The sequence below is a fragment of the Meles meles genome, chromosome 3 (genome assembly GCF_922984935.1).
Source record: "Meles meles chromosome 3, mMelMel3.1 paternal haplotype, whole genome shotgun sequence".
Classification (NCBI taxonomy): Eukaryota; Metazoa; Chordata; class Mammalia; order Carnivora; family Mustelidae; genus Meles; species Meles meles.
This window is the reverse complement of record NC_060068.1, coordinates 71,572,344-71,586,919: the sequence shown is the minus strand read 5'-3', so window position 1 is coordinate 71,586,919 and position 14,576 is coordinate 71,572,344. Positions and strand designations below refer to the sequence as shown.

The following is a 14,576-nucleotide window of genomic DNA, read 5'->3' as shown; positions in this document are numbered from 1 at the left end:
TTAGTAATGAAACTTTTTAAAATTAAAAATGTCAATTCCCTAGAACAAATAATTTTTCATTAAAATGTATTTATTGTGGTCAAGGTTATTTATTTGTAAAGAGGATAACTAAGCCAGCATTTTTGAATCTTTAACTGTTAATTTTCTGAAAGTTTTTTTTTTCCAAAAGTTTTTATGAATTTCTAAGAATTAAAAAAAAAGGTTACCATTTATGCCTATTTGTATCTCCTTTTGTCTTCTTAGTGGTTTTCCTCATAAATGAGGATATGAAAAAATGATTACGGAATCTGAATCAAATAAGGTTGCACATGTTTGCTTTCAGAATCTTTATCTCCCAAATATATGTATAATTTTCTAGTAACCTTAGCAAAACTTAATTTTTACCACGTTTCTACATTTCCAGTATTCCCATTTTTATTGTCGCCACATAATACAACATCAGTAGCCCTGTCACAGTGTCGATAATTGTGTTTTTTTGATAGCAGGTCTGCTTTCATGTAGCATTTGCATTTCAGACATACCAGTATCACTGAATCTTTTTTTTTTTTTTAAGTAGCCCTGAATCTTATCAAATATATCACAGTTTTGGAGTTCATCCTTTTTGGATATGGATTTGTTTAGCGTGATGGAATTGTTTCCTTTATCTTTCACAACCCTCAGAGCTACTGTTTTTAAATTATGTCATGAACTTGATAATATTCTGTGCTTTGATTATTTTCTGGGAAGATTGCAGTGGAGAACATTTTTCTTTGTTATTAATTCTCTTGATTAATAGATCTTGATATGTAGAAGTAAAACATAACTGAGGAAAAGTAGAGGGCAGTTGAGGAAATGGTATGATACATTGCATACAAATAGTTACTTAGTGGAAGACCTGGGATTGGAACTCCTAATTCCTAGGTTAGTATTTGGTAATTTACAGTAGGGAGAGATATTTTTTTTCAATGTAGGCCAGAAGTGTTCAAACAGAAGAATCTTACTGTGTTGATTACTACAGAATTTCTTAGTTAAAACTTTTTTATGTTGGATTTTTTTTCTCCTGCTGTAATACCCTATCCATATTTTTCTGATTATTTAAAGAATTTAGAGTATAGTTTAACTTTCTCCAGCTCTTGGGATTCTGGATCAAATTTAATAAGATAAACCTTAAGAAGAATTAAGTGAAAGTTATCCGATGAGTACAGGGGGAAAAAAAGCCCAATTTAACATAAGGATACATAACATAAATAAAAGGAAAAAAAATAAGAGAACAAATTAATGAGTAAGTATGAATGAACAGTGTGATGTGGCTGCTAAAAAGGAATATAGTCATACTTTGAATTAATAGTAGATAATTCCAAGTTAGAATTAATGAACAATTTTTACTCTAATACTTAAAATAAGTTTTCATAATGGTCTTCATTGGAGCCTAGTGATTCCTTGTAGCTTGAAAAGCCATTTGCAGATTGTCTAGATTTCAGACATTAGGTTGGTGGTTGGATTTAAGGATTTTCCCACTCTGAAATTCTAATTACTGTTCTTCAAGTACATGTCTACTTTTATGCTTTAAATCTAGAATCTAAGCTTTGTGAGGATTTTAGTCTCTGATTCAGTGGAGTATCCCCATAGTATAGAATAGTATGTCTGGCATTAGTATGCATTCAGCAAGTATTTGTTGAATGAATTTCTTTATGCCTGCACTTTTCCTGACACTCCTGCCCTGCTAGACTACTACCACGTAAAATTTGATTCATCTTTTTATCTCATAGGCTTCCTAGTTTTCACAGAGGATTTATGCCTTTCTTAGGCTAAATTGTTTCCTCTTGTGTTTCTATAGCGCCTTGTTAATCTTTATTTTATTACACTGTATAAAATTAATTTATGGTGTCAACCTATTCTGTAGACATTAGCTCCTTTTGGGTAATGATTATACAGTGTGTGTGTGTGTGTGTGTGTGTGTGTGTGTGTGTTTTAAGCATACTGCTTTGTTTTATAATAGACATTCAGTGGGTGTTTTAGTTCACTTAGGTATTTGAAGGGTAAGGAACAAATTGAGAGAGGTGAATGCCTGTATAGATAGACCATTTTTCTTTATTACTCAGTGAAAACCTGGTGTCAGGTACCCAGTTTTGGTGAGTCAGTAAGTATCCAGTGAAAATTATATGCCCAGTTTTGTGCTAGTGGTTATGGTGGTGGTTGGTATTAACAAAGAAGAGTTAAGATCTTAAGGTGTTTACAGCCATTATTAAGGATACACTAGTGTATCTTAAATAATAGGCATGCCAAATAGAGTAAGGTAAAGTTCAAAAGATGATAAAAGAATAATGTCTTTCTATTCAAAGTAGAAGTTTATGTTTCTTAATTTTACTTTCTTAATTTTACTGAGAACTAGTATTTGAAGAAGATACTATCTGGATAGTTTAGGTTAACAAACAGGTAGGAAGCAGTGAGTGGAAAGGACTTTCTAAGTTAAAAAGAACAAGCCAGTGGTGTTAAGAATACAGATAAGCAAATGGGTAGTTATGTGGGTCCATTGTATAGATACCTAAAGAGAATTGGTACTAGGAGATAGGAAATGTAGACTTGAGTGATATGATAAAGGATTTTGGTTTTATCAAAGGAGGAATTTGTAGGGAATAGAGAGAGGTATTAAAGGTCTGGTTTTAAAATTTTGTTTCTTTTTGTTTGGTTTGGTGTTTCTTAGTGCAGGGGAAAGTTGCAGTTGAAACTGATGAGTCCAGATTGGAGTGGTGAGATAATGGGGTTGGACAGGGCACAGAGGTAATTAAACTCTGGGCTGTGGTAGTAGTTTGAGAAAAGGGAGGAAAAAAGGCCTGAATTCCAGTAACCACAGCAAGAGGAGAAGAGTAGTAACAATAAGGGAGAGAATTTTGGAAAGACTTTTCTTGAACTGATAGGTCTTTTCTTGCAAAAGTAAATATGAGGGACAGGGTAGAGATGTGTTTGAAGATATGATTTTTATTAATTTTAATAAAAATAGATTAATAGTTAAAATTATATAAAATACTATCTTAATGTCTTATCCTTTAGGGCCGGGAAGAAGATCCACATGAAGGCAAAATGTGAGTTTGTGTTAATTACTAAAGAAAAAAGAAAATATGTTATAAACCTACAAATTGGTTTGTAAACCTACAAACCAAAATTTATTTTAAAACTGCTACTTTTGGAGCTGTCTTAAAAATTGTTTTTATTTGGCTCAGGAACTGATATGTTAATATTTTCTTTAGGATCTACTGAAAGTCTTATTTTTTAATAATGATGGTGTCTTTTATACCTGCATGTAACTCTTCTGTCGCTAAAGGCTTTTCTATAAACATTAATAACAGTATGAATGTCACGATTCTTCATATTTTTTTTACTTTCTTACTGATAATGCATTTTTTGTTTTTGTAACCACATACTTTACGTATTTTATATTTCAGTTTTTCAGTTTTTTTGTTTGTTTTGTGTCTGTGTATGAGAAAGAGAGTTGTTCTCCAACATCAGGGTTCTTTTTTTTTTTTTTTTTTTTTTTAAGATTTTATATATTCATTTGACAGAAATAGAGCATAAGCAGGAGGAGCTGCAGGGAGAGGGAGAAGCAGACTCCCTGCTGAGCCGGAAGCCTGATACAGGGCTCCATCCCAGAACACTGGGATCATGACATAAGTCGAAGAAAGACACTTAACCAACAGAACCACCCAGGCGCCCCCAACATCAGGGTTCTTTACCATATTTATAAGATTCTGTAAGGCCTTTCTTTCCATAATCTTTTCTGGTTGATTTTAAGTATCTTCTAAGGGCTAATTCAAAGACCAGGTATTACTATATGTATTATTTGCCACAAAATCTTCTCATATTTCATAAGTTACTAGCCGTTAACAATAATTTCCTATGGGAAATTTACTCTAATTTTGTTTTTGTTCTTACAGATCTTTTCTAGTGTCCTGTTCATCCCTCATTTGCTTGCTTATTTATTTATTTATTTATTTTAAAGATTTTATTTATTTATTTGACAGAGAGAGATCACAAGTAGATAGGCAGGCAGAGAGAGAGAGAGAGAGGGAAGCAGGCTCCCCGCTGAGCAGAGAGCCAGATGTGGGACTCGATCCCAGGACCCCGAGATCATGACCTGAGCCGAAGGCAGCGGCTTAACCCACTGAGCCACCCAGGCGCCCTGTTTATTTTTTTAAAATTTATTCATTTGAAAAAAAAATTTTATTCATTTGAGAGAGAGAGAGAGCAAGACCAGTGGGGAGAGGCAGAGAGAAAAAGGGAGAAGCAGATTCTCTGCTGAGCAGGGAGCCTGATGCGGGGCTTGATCCCAGAATCCTGAGATCATAACCTGAGCCAAAGGCAGACACTTAAGCATCTGGGCCACCTTGGCACCCCTCTCATTTATTTGTATATGAATTTTCTTCTGAAGATGTTAACTCTCAATCCCAAGTCTATTTCAGTCATATGATTTTAGTAGAAACTGTTCATCTTCTGATCTCTTTTCACAGGAACATTTTTTTTCTTCCCTTCCTGTCAGAATTTACGAATGGAATTTAAGGCTTTCCTCTCAAGTGGTTGCTTATTCTGTTTTCTAACCATTAGAACACAAAAACATTAAGCTGGATACTCTGCTTGCAGTAAACCTCCTTTAGTTCCCTACCCTTCCTTAGGTGGAACATATGAGATGTTTTCTGAGTCCATTTTCTTTATTGTTCTGTGTAGCTGTTTAACTGTAAAATAGTCTCCATGAGTGAGACTGTACCTTGTTGATTTTAGTAGTGTGAGGTCTTCCTGCTACCTATATTTAGATTACGAATTCTGATGAATGTGTGGAGGAGGTATACCGATAATGTAAGCAAATGAAGTGGGTCAGGTGTAAAGCTGTTTCTCTCAAATTACAATAATCTCGATCTTCCTAATTTTACCTCTTTGAGGGAGATTAAGGTACATGGAACTGTTTTCCTATAGTACAAACAACAATGCAAAGTGTTGGAATAAATGGCAGCTAATATTCTCTCTTTGTATTAGGGAGTAGGACGCCAAAAACGAGAAAGTGTTTGTCTGCAGTGAGGGGACTACTGTAATTGATGTGTGCAAAAATGGGGGTCCGGTGTTGGGAAAGCCTCCAGATTTATAAGATACGCTGCAAATCTGTATTTTTCCCTACTTAAAATAATACCACAGATTTATTTTTAAAAGGAAAGAAAAATAATATAGGTCAAATGCCAGTAATACTTCAAATGCTTAATACTGTTTTTTGCCTTTGCCCAAACTACTTTCTAGGCCAGAATTCATCCTGCATTATGTTTGGTTAATTTCTGTTCTTAAAGACCTAACTCATTTATCACTTCCCAAGAAGTATTCCTTTATCTTTTCCCTCACGTGTTCCACAGAACTGGTACCCTTCTCTTTTATTAAAAAAAAAAAAAAAAAAAAAAAAAAAGCCCTCTGTGTATATCTATCAGTGCACTTTATTATATTTTTGACATTGATTTTGTGGTTATACGTATGTGTGTCCCTTTTTCTTATTGGAGTAGGGACTTCATAAGAGCAGATACTCTCCTTTTTGTCACTGGTATACACCATGTGTTTGAAGAAACACTTTGGCTATTCAGGTGTTATGTGGTTCCATAAAAACTCTAGGATTGTTCTAGCTCTGTGAAAAATGCTAGTGGTATTTTGATATGGGTTGCATTGAATTTGTAGACTACTTTGGGTAGTATGGACATTTTAACATTTGCTCTTCCAATCCGTGAACATGGACTATCTTTCAGTTTGTTTGTCTCACCTTCAGTTTCTTTCATTGTTTTTTAATGCATTTTGGAATACAGGTCTTTTACCTCTTTGGTAAAGTTTATTCATACGTATTTTATTAATTTTGGTACAGTTGTAAGTGGGATTGTTTTCTTAATTTCTCTTTATTCTACTTTTTATTGGTGTATAGACATGCAGTTGATTTCTCTATATTGATTTTGTATTCTGTGATTGTCAGTTTTGTAGTTTTTTTGGTGGAGTCTTCAGGATTTTTCATATAGTAGCATGCCATCTGCAAATATAGTAGTTTTATTTCTTCTTTACCAATTTGGATGCCTTTTATTTATTTTTCTTGTCTGATTGCTACAGTTAGGACATCCGGTACTCTGTTGAATAAAAGTGGTAAGAGTAGACATCCTTGCGTTGTTACTGATCTTAAGGGAAAAAAGCTTTTAGTTTGTCACTATTGAGTATGATATTAGCCGAGGGTTTTCCATGTATGGCCTTTATTATGTTGAGGTGCGTCCCCTCCTACACCTACTTTGTTGAGCGTTTTTATCATGAATGGATGTTGTAGTTTATGAAATGCTTTTTCTGCATTTATTAAGATGACCTTTGGTTTTTATTGTTTCTTTTATTACTCTAATGTATCATGTTGATTGATTTGCAAATATTGAACCATACTGGCATCCCTGGAATAAATCCAACTTAGGGTGAATGATTTTTTGATGTATTGTTGAATTCGGTTTGCTAGTGTTTTGTTGAGGATTTTTACATTTGTCTTTATGAGGGATATTGGCCTGTAGTTTTGGGGGTTTTTTTGTAGTGTTTTTGTCTGGTTTTCTTACCAAGGTAATCCTGGTCTTACAGAGTGAATTTGGAAGTTTTCCTTCCTCTTCAGTTTTTTGGAATAGTTTGAAAAGAATAGGTATTAACATTTTCTTTAAATGTTTGGTAGACAGGGGCACTTGGGTGGCTCAGTCATTTAAGTGTCTGCCTTCAGCTCAGGTCATGATCCCAAGGTCTTGGCATTAGGCTCTACATCATACTCCCTGCTGAGGGGAGTGTCCCCACCCCGGCCATCCCTACCCAGTGTGCACCCGTTCTGTCTCTCTCTCTCTCTCAAATAAATAAATAAAATCTTGAAAAAAATGTTTAGTAGACAGAATTCACCTGTGAAGCCATCTGGTCCTGAACTTTTGTTTGTTGGGAGTTTGTTGCTTACTGATTGTGTCATTTCTTTCTTTTTTTTTTTTTTTTTCAATTTTTTTTATTTGAGAGAGAGAGAGAGAGCATGAAAGGGGAGGTCAGAGGGAGAAGCAGACTCCCCATGGAGCTGGGAGCCCAATGTGGGACTCGATCCCAGGACTTCAGGATCATGACCTGAGCTGAAGGCAGTCGCTTAACCAACTGGCCACCCAGGCACCCTTCAATGTCATTTCTAATAATCAGTCTATTCAGATTTTCTGTGTCTTCCTGATTCAGTTCTGGAAGGTTGCGTATTTCTAGGAGTTCATCCATTTCCTTGGGGTTGTCCAATTTGTTGCCATACAATTTTTCATAGTATTCTCTTAAAATCTTTTATATTTCTGTAATGTTGGTTGTTAACTTCTCATCCTTCATTTCCGAGAGTATTTATTTGAGTCCCGTGTTTGTTTTTTCTTTACAAATCTGTCTAAGAACCAGTTCCTGGTTTCATTGATCTTTTCTATTGTTTTTTCTTTTCTTTTTTTTCAAGTTTCTATTTCATTTACTTCTGCTGTAATCTTACTATTTCTTTCTACTGGTTTTGGGCTTTGTTTATTCTTCCGTTCTAGCTCCTTTGGGTGTTAAGCTTTGGTTGTTATTTGAGATTTTTCTTATTTCTTGAGGTAGGTCTGTATTGCTCTAAACTTCCCTTTAGAGCATCTTTTGCTTCATCCCAAAGATTTGGACTGTTTTCATTTTCATTTGTCTCATGTATTTTTTTATTTCCTCTTTGAATCTTGGTTGACCCATTCACTGTTGAGTAGCATGTTGTTTAGTCTCCATGTATTTGTGTTCTTCCCAGGTGTTTTCTCAGGATTGATTTCTAGTTTCATATGTTGTGGGCAGAAAAGGTGCATGATATGATTTCAGTCTTTTTGAATGTCTTAAGTTTTTTTGTGGGCTAATGCAATTTATCCTGGGAGATGTTCTAGGTGCACTTGAAAAGAATATGTATTCATGGTTCTGGGATGCAGTGTTCTGAATATATATCTATCTGTCCCATCAAGTGTAATGTGTCATTCAAAATCACTTTTTCCTTGTTGATTTTCTGTCTGGATGATCCATCCATTGATGTAAGTGGGATGTTTAAGTCTCCTACTGTTAACTGTATTACTGTCAGTTTCTCCCTTTCTGTCTGTTAATAGCTGCTCTGTGTATGTAGGTGCTCCCATGTCGGATGCATAGATATTTGTAATTATATATCCTCTTCTTGGATTGTTGCTCTCATCATTTTATAATGTCCGTCTTTTCTCTTTTCACAGTCTTTGTTTTAAAGCCTATTTGTCTGATACAAGTACTGCTACCCTAGCTTTCTTTTCACTTCCGTTTGCCTGGTAAATGTTTTCTTGTGCCTTCACTTTCAGTCTGCATGTGTCTTTAGATCTGAAGTGAGTCTCTTGTAGGTGGCATATAGCTGGGTCTTGCTTTTTTTTGTTTTGTTTTAGTCTTGTAGTATTTTTACTTTCTAAGTTGTTTTTTAACCCATGATCAAAACTAAGATCCCACGAATTTGTGGCGAAGTGATAGAGGGATGATCTGGAGTTACCAGCTTGGCATTAAGAGGTGTTAATTCAGCAGGATAGATAATAGTCCTTCACATAAATGAGAGGAGATTTTAAGAAAGTTAATTACTAATAATTTTTTAAGATCAGGTATGTCATTTTATTCTAAGGTAAAATTTAAATACTTTAGTTATTATATGCAGTGGATCTTGAATATAATGCCACTTATAATAATTTCTGAATGCTTATTTTAAGTATATAGAAACTAAAACATATATAGCCATCTAATTTGTTATGGCAGTAGCTCAAATATAATTAGGAGTACTAAGTCATTCTTTTATTTCAGTCCTTGATGCTGGCATCTACTCTCTGTCATCACTCAGTCTCACTTTTTGACTTTAAGGAAAGTATTAATCAGCCATGTCTATCTTCTTTCAAGAGAGAACTTACCTACTATTATAGGGAAAGTTCACTTGGAGGGTAATGTGAGGAAAATTCATTTACTAATTTTTTTTTTTTTTCTGGATTAATTCTGTTACGGGTTCTACCTGTACCATCTCTCCCTCCTAATGCAAAGAAAAGAGAACACTAGCTATGGTGTAAACATGTAACAGTTTCTCATTATCAGAATTAAAATCATTACTGGTACTGTTCATTAATATGAAAATTATAGTTCATATTTGTCCCTTATTTTACTATATTTTGTTGAAATTATGTATGTTTACAAATATAATAACATGTAAAAGGAATGAGATAATTTGATCAGTTGTATTTGTTTTTATTTCATTGTATCAGTGTAAATTAAACTTGTGCTGGCTGTTTAGTTTTGATTGTGTAACAACAAAAAGGACTTCAGATTTACATATTTAATTTGTTCTCTTTTTAAGATGGTTCCATGGGAAAATTTCCAAACAAGAAGCTTATAATTTACTAATGACAGGTACTTGTATATTCACTCTTTGTTTTAAAACTGACCATTTATCATCCATTTTGTCTTTAGCACTCATTTGATATTTAAACATATACAGCGGAAAGACAAAACATTTTGGTGTTAAGAGTCATTGCCAGTTGAAGATACTTAAAAGCCTTCTTTAAAATTAGTCTGAAGATCTTTAATACATGATAACTTGATTCTATATGACTTTTCAGGTTCTTACCTATTAAATGAAAGGTAGTATACATATATTGATTTTGATAAGGTGAACACATATTTCATTTTTTGAATCTACCTTTATAAGAATTGGTGTTATTTTATTACAGTTATTTAATGTTTAATCAGAAGCATTGATTAACTGCAGAGTACTCCTAAAAAAAATTACTTTAACTTTTTTTAGACTCTTCTTATTAAGAGGATTTACAAATAGAATGTACCCATTTAGACAGTGTCCTCTACCTGTGGTTAGGTTATTCTTTTGAAGTCATGACAGGTATAACATTATTAACCAGAAATCACTGCTGCAGACTTATGTTTATGTAATACACACATGCAACGTTTGGGTGGTTGTGACTCATAAACTGGAAAATAAAAAATGTATTAAAATTGTCTTCATTATAAAACAAGTTCCTGGTGAAAATTTACGTATGTTTATAACTTCCAAATGTACTTTATAATTATGTTATTTAATACAATTTTTTTATTTGGTAATTAGGAAATAAAACTAATAGCTTAATTTTTACAGTTGGCCAAGTATGCAGTTTTCTTGTGAGGCCCTCAGATAATACTCCTGGTGACTATTCACTTTACTTTCGGACCAATGAAAATATTCAGCGATTTAAAATTTGTCCAACACCAAACAATCAGTTTATGATGGGAGGCCGATATTATAACAGGTAAGATGTGAGAAATTTTAGTTATCTTTTACTTTAGCAAAAATAATTGAAACTTCAATAACATAGTTTATCAGATTCAAAACTGTATAAAAGTGTCTGACTTTTTAGAATTTAAAATAAGGCCTTTAATGTAATTTAGTAGTAGTCATCTCCAAGGATTCTTCAGTGTCAAAAATGAATATAAGTTAATAACTTATAGTTTGCTTTTCTTCAAGATAATTTATATGTTTGTTGATTATGTATGGGCTGTTTTTATACCAAATTTGCTAAGTCCTTAACTGTAGGGTAGCAAAACATTTGTTCTAAGAAAAAGAATATATTACATTCTTTTATTAGTGAGACATTTTATTTTTTTTAAAGATTTTATTTATTTGACACAGAGAGTACAAAAAGGGGGAGCATCAGGCAGAGGGAGACTGGGAGCCCAACATGGGGCTTTATCCCAGAACCCTTAAGCTGGCATGCTTAACCACCTGAGCCACCCAGGTGCCCCAGGACATTTTAATAGGAAGAAAAAGTTCTTAAAGATTTAACAGAGACTTTATTACAAATGTTACTCATGTAACTGGGTTGTTCTCAAGTTGATATTTCTTGGTTCTAATTATTGGTTCCTACTTCTCATTTTAAAAATTATAGTAAATTCATTGCTTATCCTGAAGCTCAGAATGAACTTTAGTTACCGGAGCAGGAAAATGAGTCAATAGAGAAACCATATGATAGAATATCAGCTTTTTTTTTTTTTTCCCCTGTATGTTAGAAAGAAATCTTACATTTTTGTTTTTCCTAATGTAAAGAATTTCCCATATTAGCTAACTCTAGAGTGGCCTTGTCTTCCTCTTTTGGAGGCTTTCATAAACTAAAATGATGACATTTGCCTAGTTTAATCCCTTAATCCACAGCAGTATTCTCCATCCCATTTAGTAGTTCTCTTAATTCCAGCTTGACTTTTGAGGGTATAGAGATCCAGCAGCTGTTTTATCTTAGAAAACAAACAAAAAAACAAGTTGTAGTTTCTTGCCAGAAGGCCCATGAACAGTTAAGAGACATCAAGTGGCAGATGTGAGTCTCGACATTTGGATCCTTTTGCACATGTATACAGAAAAGCTGCTTGAGTGGTTTCTACATTAATAGTCCAATCTAGACATCTTCACTGAAAATCTAGCTAGCTGCAATTTAAGCTCTTTATGAAGTCAAATTACTTTTTCCCATTTTTCAGTTTTCTAGTGGTTTGGAATATATAAAACTGTAAATTGAAAACACACATTCTTAACTGAATTGATAAATGTCTATCTGGAAACTTTTTAAAATATAAAATAATTTACATAGATTTATTTTCAGTGAAGTTTGTTTGCTGACTTACATTTCCTTATGATATGCATTCTGCAAGATGAAAATTCTTCCTGCATAATGGAAGCAATCTGTAAAATACATAAAGATTGGCTTTTTTATTGATAAAGACCAGAATGAAGCAAGAAGAAAGAAGTATTGGAAATATATTTCTAAATTATTAGTCTGCCTACAAAATGATGACTTAAAAATTTTTAAATACATGTTAATTTAGTGGCTGTGATCAATAACCCTAACCTCCCAATTTTTTCTTTAAAAAAAAAAATTTTTTTTTTACTTTAGGGAGGAAGTGATTGAGAGAGAGAGCATGTGTGAGTGGGGGTAGGAGCGCAGGGAGAGAATCTTTGAAGCAGACTGACTCCCCACCGAGTGTGAGGACCGATGTGGGGCTTCATCTCACAACCCATGAGATCATAACTTGAGCTGAAACCAAGAGTCTGCTGAGCCACCCACGTGGTCCCCCACCTACAAATTTTCTTTATAGATATGTTCATTTGATAAAGTTCAGGAGTATTGTTATTCCTAGCATATAATACTAATTTTTTTTTTCCTTTCAAAGAAAGCTAGAATTACGTAAATCTGATGCCTGGAAAAAGGCAGTTTTACAGTTTGGAAATACATATTTCAGCATGGAAGTATAGTCTGTTACAGCATTAGTGTCAGTAATAAAGTAAATCTTAGAAGATAAACCTTTGTGGGGTGTTTGGCTGACTCAGTTAAGAAGAGCATGCGAGTCTTGATCTCAGGGTTGTGAGTTGAAGCCTCATGTTGAGTGTAGAGATTACTAAGAAAAATAAATGGACTTAAAAAGATACACCTTTGTGATTATCACTTACTGTTTAGATATTTAAATGTTAAGTTGGATTATCCAATAAATGTATGTACAGAGCCATACTCTGCTGTCTTTTCTTCCCATTAATTCTACATTAGTCTTTTGGTAAAGAGAGGTAGCACTCAAGTCTGTTCATTTAGAAACTGCTTTTTTGAGACATAACTTTAACATTCCTATATTAAAACTTCTACAGAAAGCAGAAGCATTTAACAGCAAGTATAATTCAGCAAACATTTATTAACTAATTTACCTTTTGAAATATATTGTACAGACCCCATGCATATACATTTAAGAGAAAGGTCTATGAGGTACAGGTCTATGAGAACAGATGGTTGGCTGACTGTGATGAGTTCAGGACAGTATACGTGGACATGGGAGACTCAGTGCAAAGAGAGCAGTTGAGGTAGTGATGTGAAGGGAGAGGGAGGAATGATTTTGGTCAGACCTTGAAGATTACTGACATTTATCTAGGAGGTTCAAGGAGAGACATGGTTTTATTTATTAAGTAAATTACTAAAATGAAAGTGTAGTGGTGAACATGTTTTAGTTTTCTGAGACGTAAATCTGTCTGATTTCATACCTAAAACTTGCATGGAATATCTAGGAAATTCTGGGTTGTTGTGTCTCCCTTGACTGTTTCTTTAGGTGTATCTGGGTGGAATATGAACTAAAGTCATTAAAAAAAAAAAAAAGGCATCTTGAAAGTACAGCTCATTGGTAAAAATATATTTGATTGGTTGTCACAGACTTTTAAATTTGTTCTTGGGCAGTCTGAACTGTGTATTCTTTCAGCTCATGGACAAGAATTATATTATAATGCTGAGATGCTCCACAAGATCAGTTGCATTTTATAGTTACTGAGTCAGAAACCTTTGATATTTACTGTTTTTTATGGATTTGATGCTTTTTGCTTTGAAACAAGTAGTCATCTCTGTGATGGCATCTGTCTTCAAATGTCTTTTCTGATTTTCTTTTTTCCTTTAACATTTTTGGATTTATATGTGGCATTACCTTATTCCTTTAAACACTTATAACCCTCCTTGTCTTTTTTGATGTGAATACCTTCTTCTTGTCTCATTTTGCCCCCTTGTGTAAAATGCTGCCTCGTATTCAGTTCGTATCCATTCATACTTATTTTTTCATTAATCTTTTCAAGTCTCCTGTTTTGCTATTTTTAATATTATATTTGCTTTAAATTAATTTTGTAGTATGGCAAAGACATTTTATCTTTGGAGACATATATATGCACATATAATGTGTGTATCTTTGGAGGGGGGTGTGCGTATGTATATATACACATATGTATCTCTAGAGATAAAATATGTATTTCAGTTCCATCAGTAGAAGAACTGTGGAAAAAATCAAGTGGAAGATTAAACAAGAACTGTTTTGAGAAATATTTTCTCTCTGACCCTAAAATAGCCATTCCTCTAGTATATTAAAGGAAGTTTAAAAGTATAAGATTTAAATATTCAGGACAATAAAATGGCCTACTGATTATACAGAAACACTTTTATATTGGAAAATTCATTATGCCGTGCTAAAATACATGTTAAATTACATTATATAATGTCATTTTATTTTCTGTTTTACTAGTAAAATTTCCCAGGTAGTAAGAATATTTTATAGCATTGCTTTTCAAAATCATCAATAAGCCTTCCCTGTGGTAGCTATAATCTTACATGTAAAATTAGCTCCTGGTCTGTTTGTTTCTCCTTTTACTTGCTGTTAATGTTTTATGATCTAACTTCATCTGATTGTTACGAAAGCAGAATGTGTGTTTTGATGATAAAAATTCTTAAAATCTACCTGAACGTGCATATAAACGCCATTTTTCTTTCAGTTCTTTCCCATTCCTCAGAAATATTCTTAAAAAAAAAAAGACTTTTATTCTTTTCTTACTTATACTGACTCTTTGAGTATGTGTGTATACAAAATTGTAGTCTCTGACTCAGGTATTCTGATCTGTAAATGAATTCTTGCTTTTCTAAAATAATGAGACTGTTGTAATCATATATACTATTGATGTATTTGGGGTATATGCTTTGGAAAACACTTGCAAATACATAATCCTTGCTAACAGGGTC

General features: G+C 33.5%; 2 protein-coding genes across 4 annotated transcripts in view; one reads left to right on the top strand and one right to left on the bottom strand.

Moving 5' to 3' along the window:
* The window catches only part of RASA1 (RAS p21 protein activator 1), a 113,072-nt gene that overhangs the window by 60,104 nt on the left and 38,392 nt on the right, over positions 1-14,576 (top strand). Inside the window, exons 6-8 of the mRNA XM_045998771.1 lie at positions 3,031-3,062; positions 9,368-9,420; positions 10,160-10,310. Coding sequence (XP_045854727.1) covers positions 3,031-3,062; positions 9,368-9,420; positions 10,160-10,310 — 236 coding nt within the window. The remainder of the gene's footprint in view (positions 1-3,030; positions 3,063-9,367; positions 9,421-10,159; positions 10,311-14,576) is intronic.
* The window catches only part of CCNH (cyclin H), a 65,532-nt gene continuing 61,811 nt past the window's right edge, over positions 10,856-14,576 (bottom strand). For 2 of the 3 annotated variants that reach the window (XM_045998772.1, XM_045998773.1), the window contains exons 9-10: positions 11,671-11,728; positions 10,865-11,289 (exon numbers count right to left, since the gene is read on the bottom strand). In XM_045998772.1, the coding sequence (XP_045854728.1) occupies positions 11,240-11,289; positions 11,671-11,728 (108 nt within the window). In that variant the 3' untranslated portion in view covers positions 10,865-11,239. Of the gene's footprint in view, positions 11,290-11,670; positions 11,729-14,576 lie in introns of all 3 variants that reach the window. The other variant, XM_045998780.1, reaches the window with a different exon arrangement.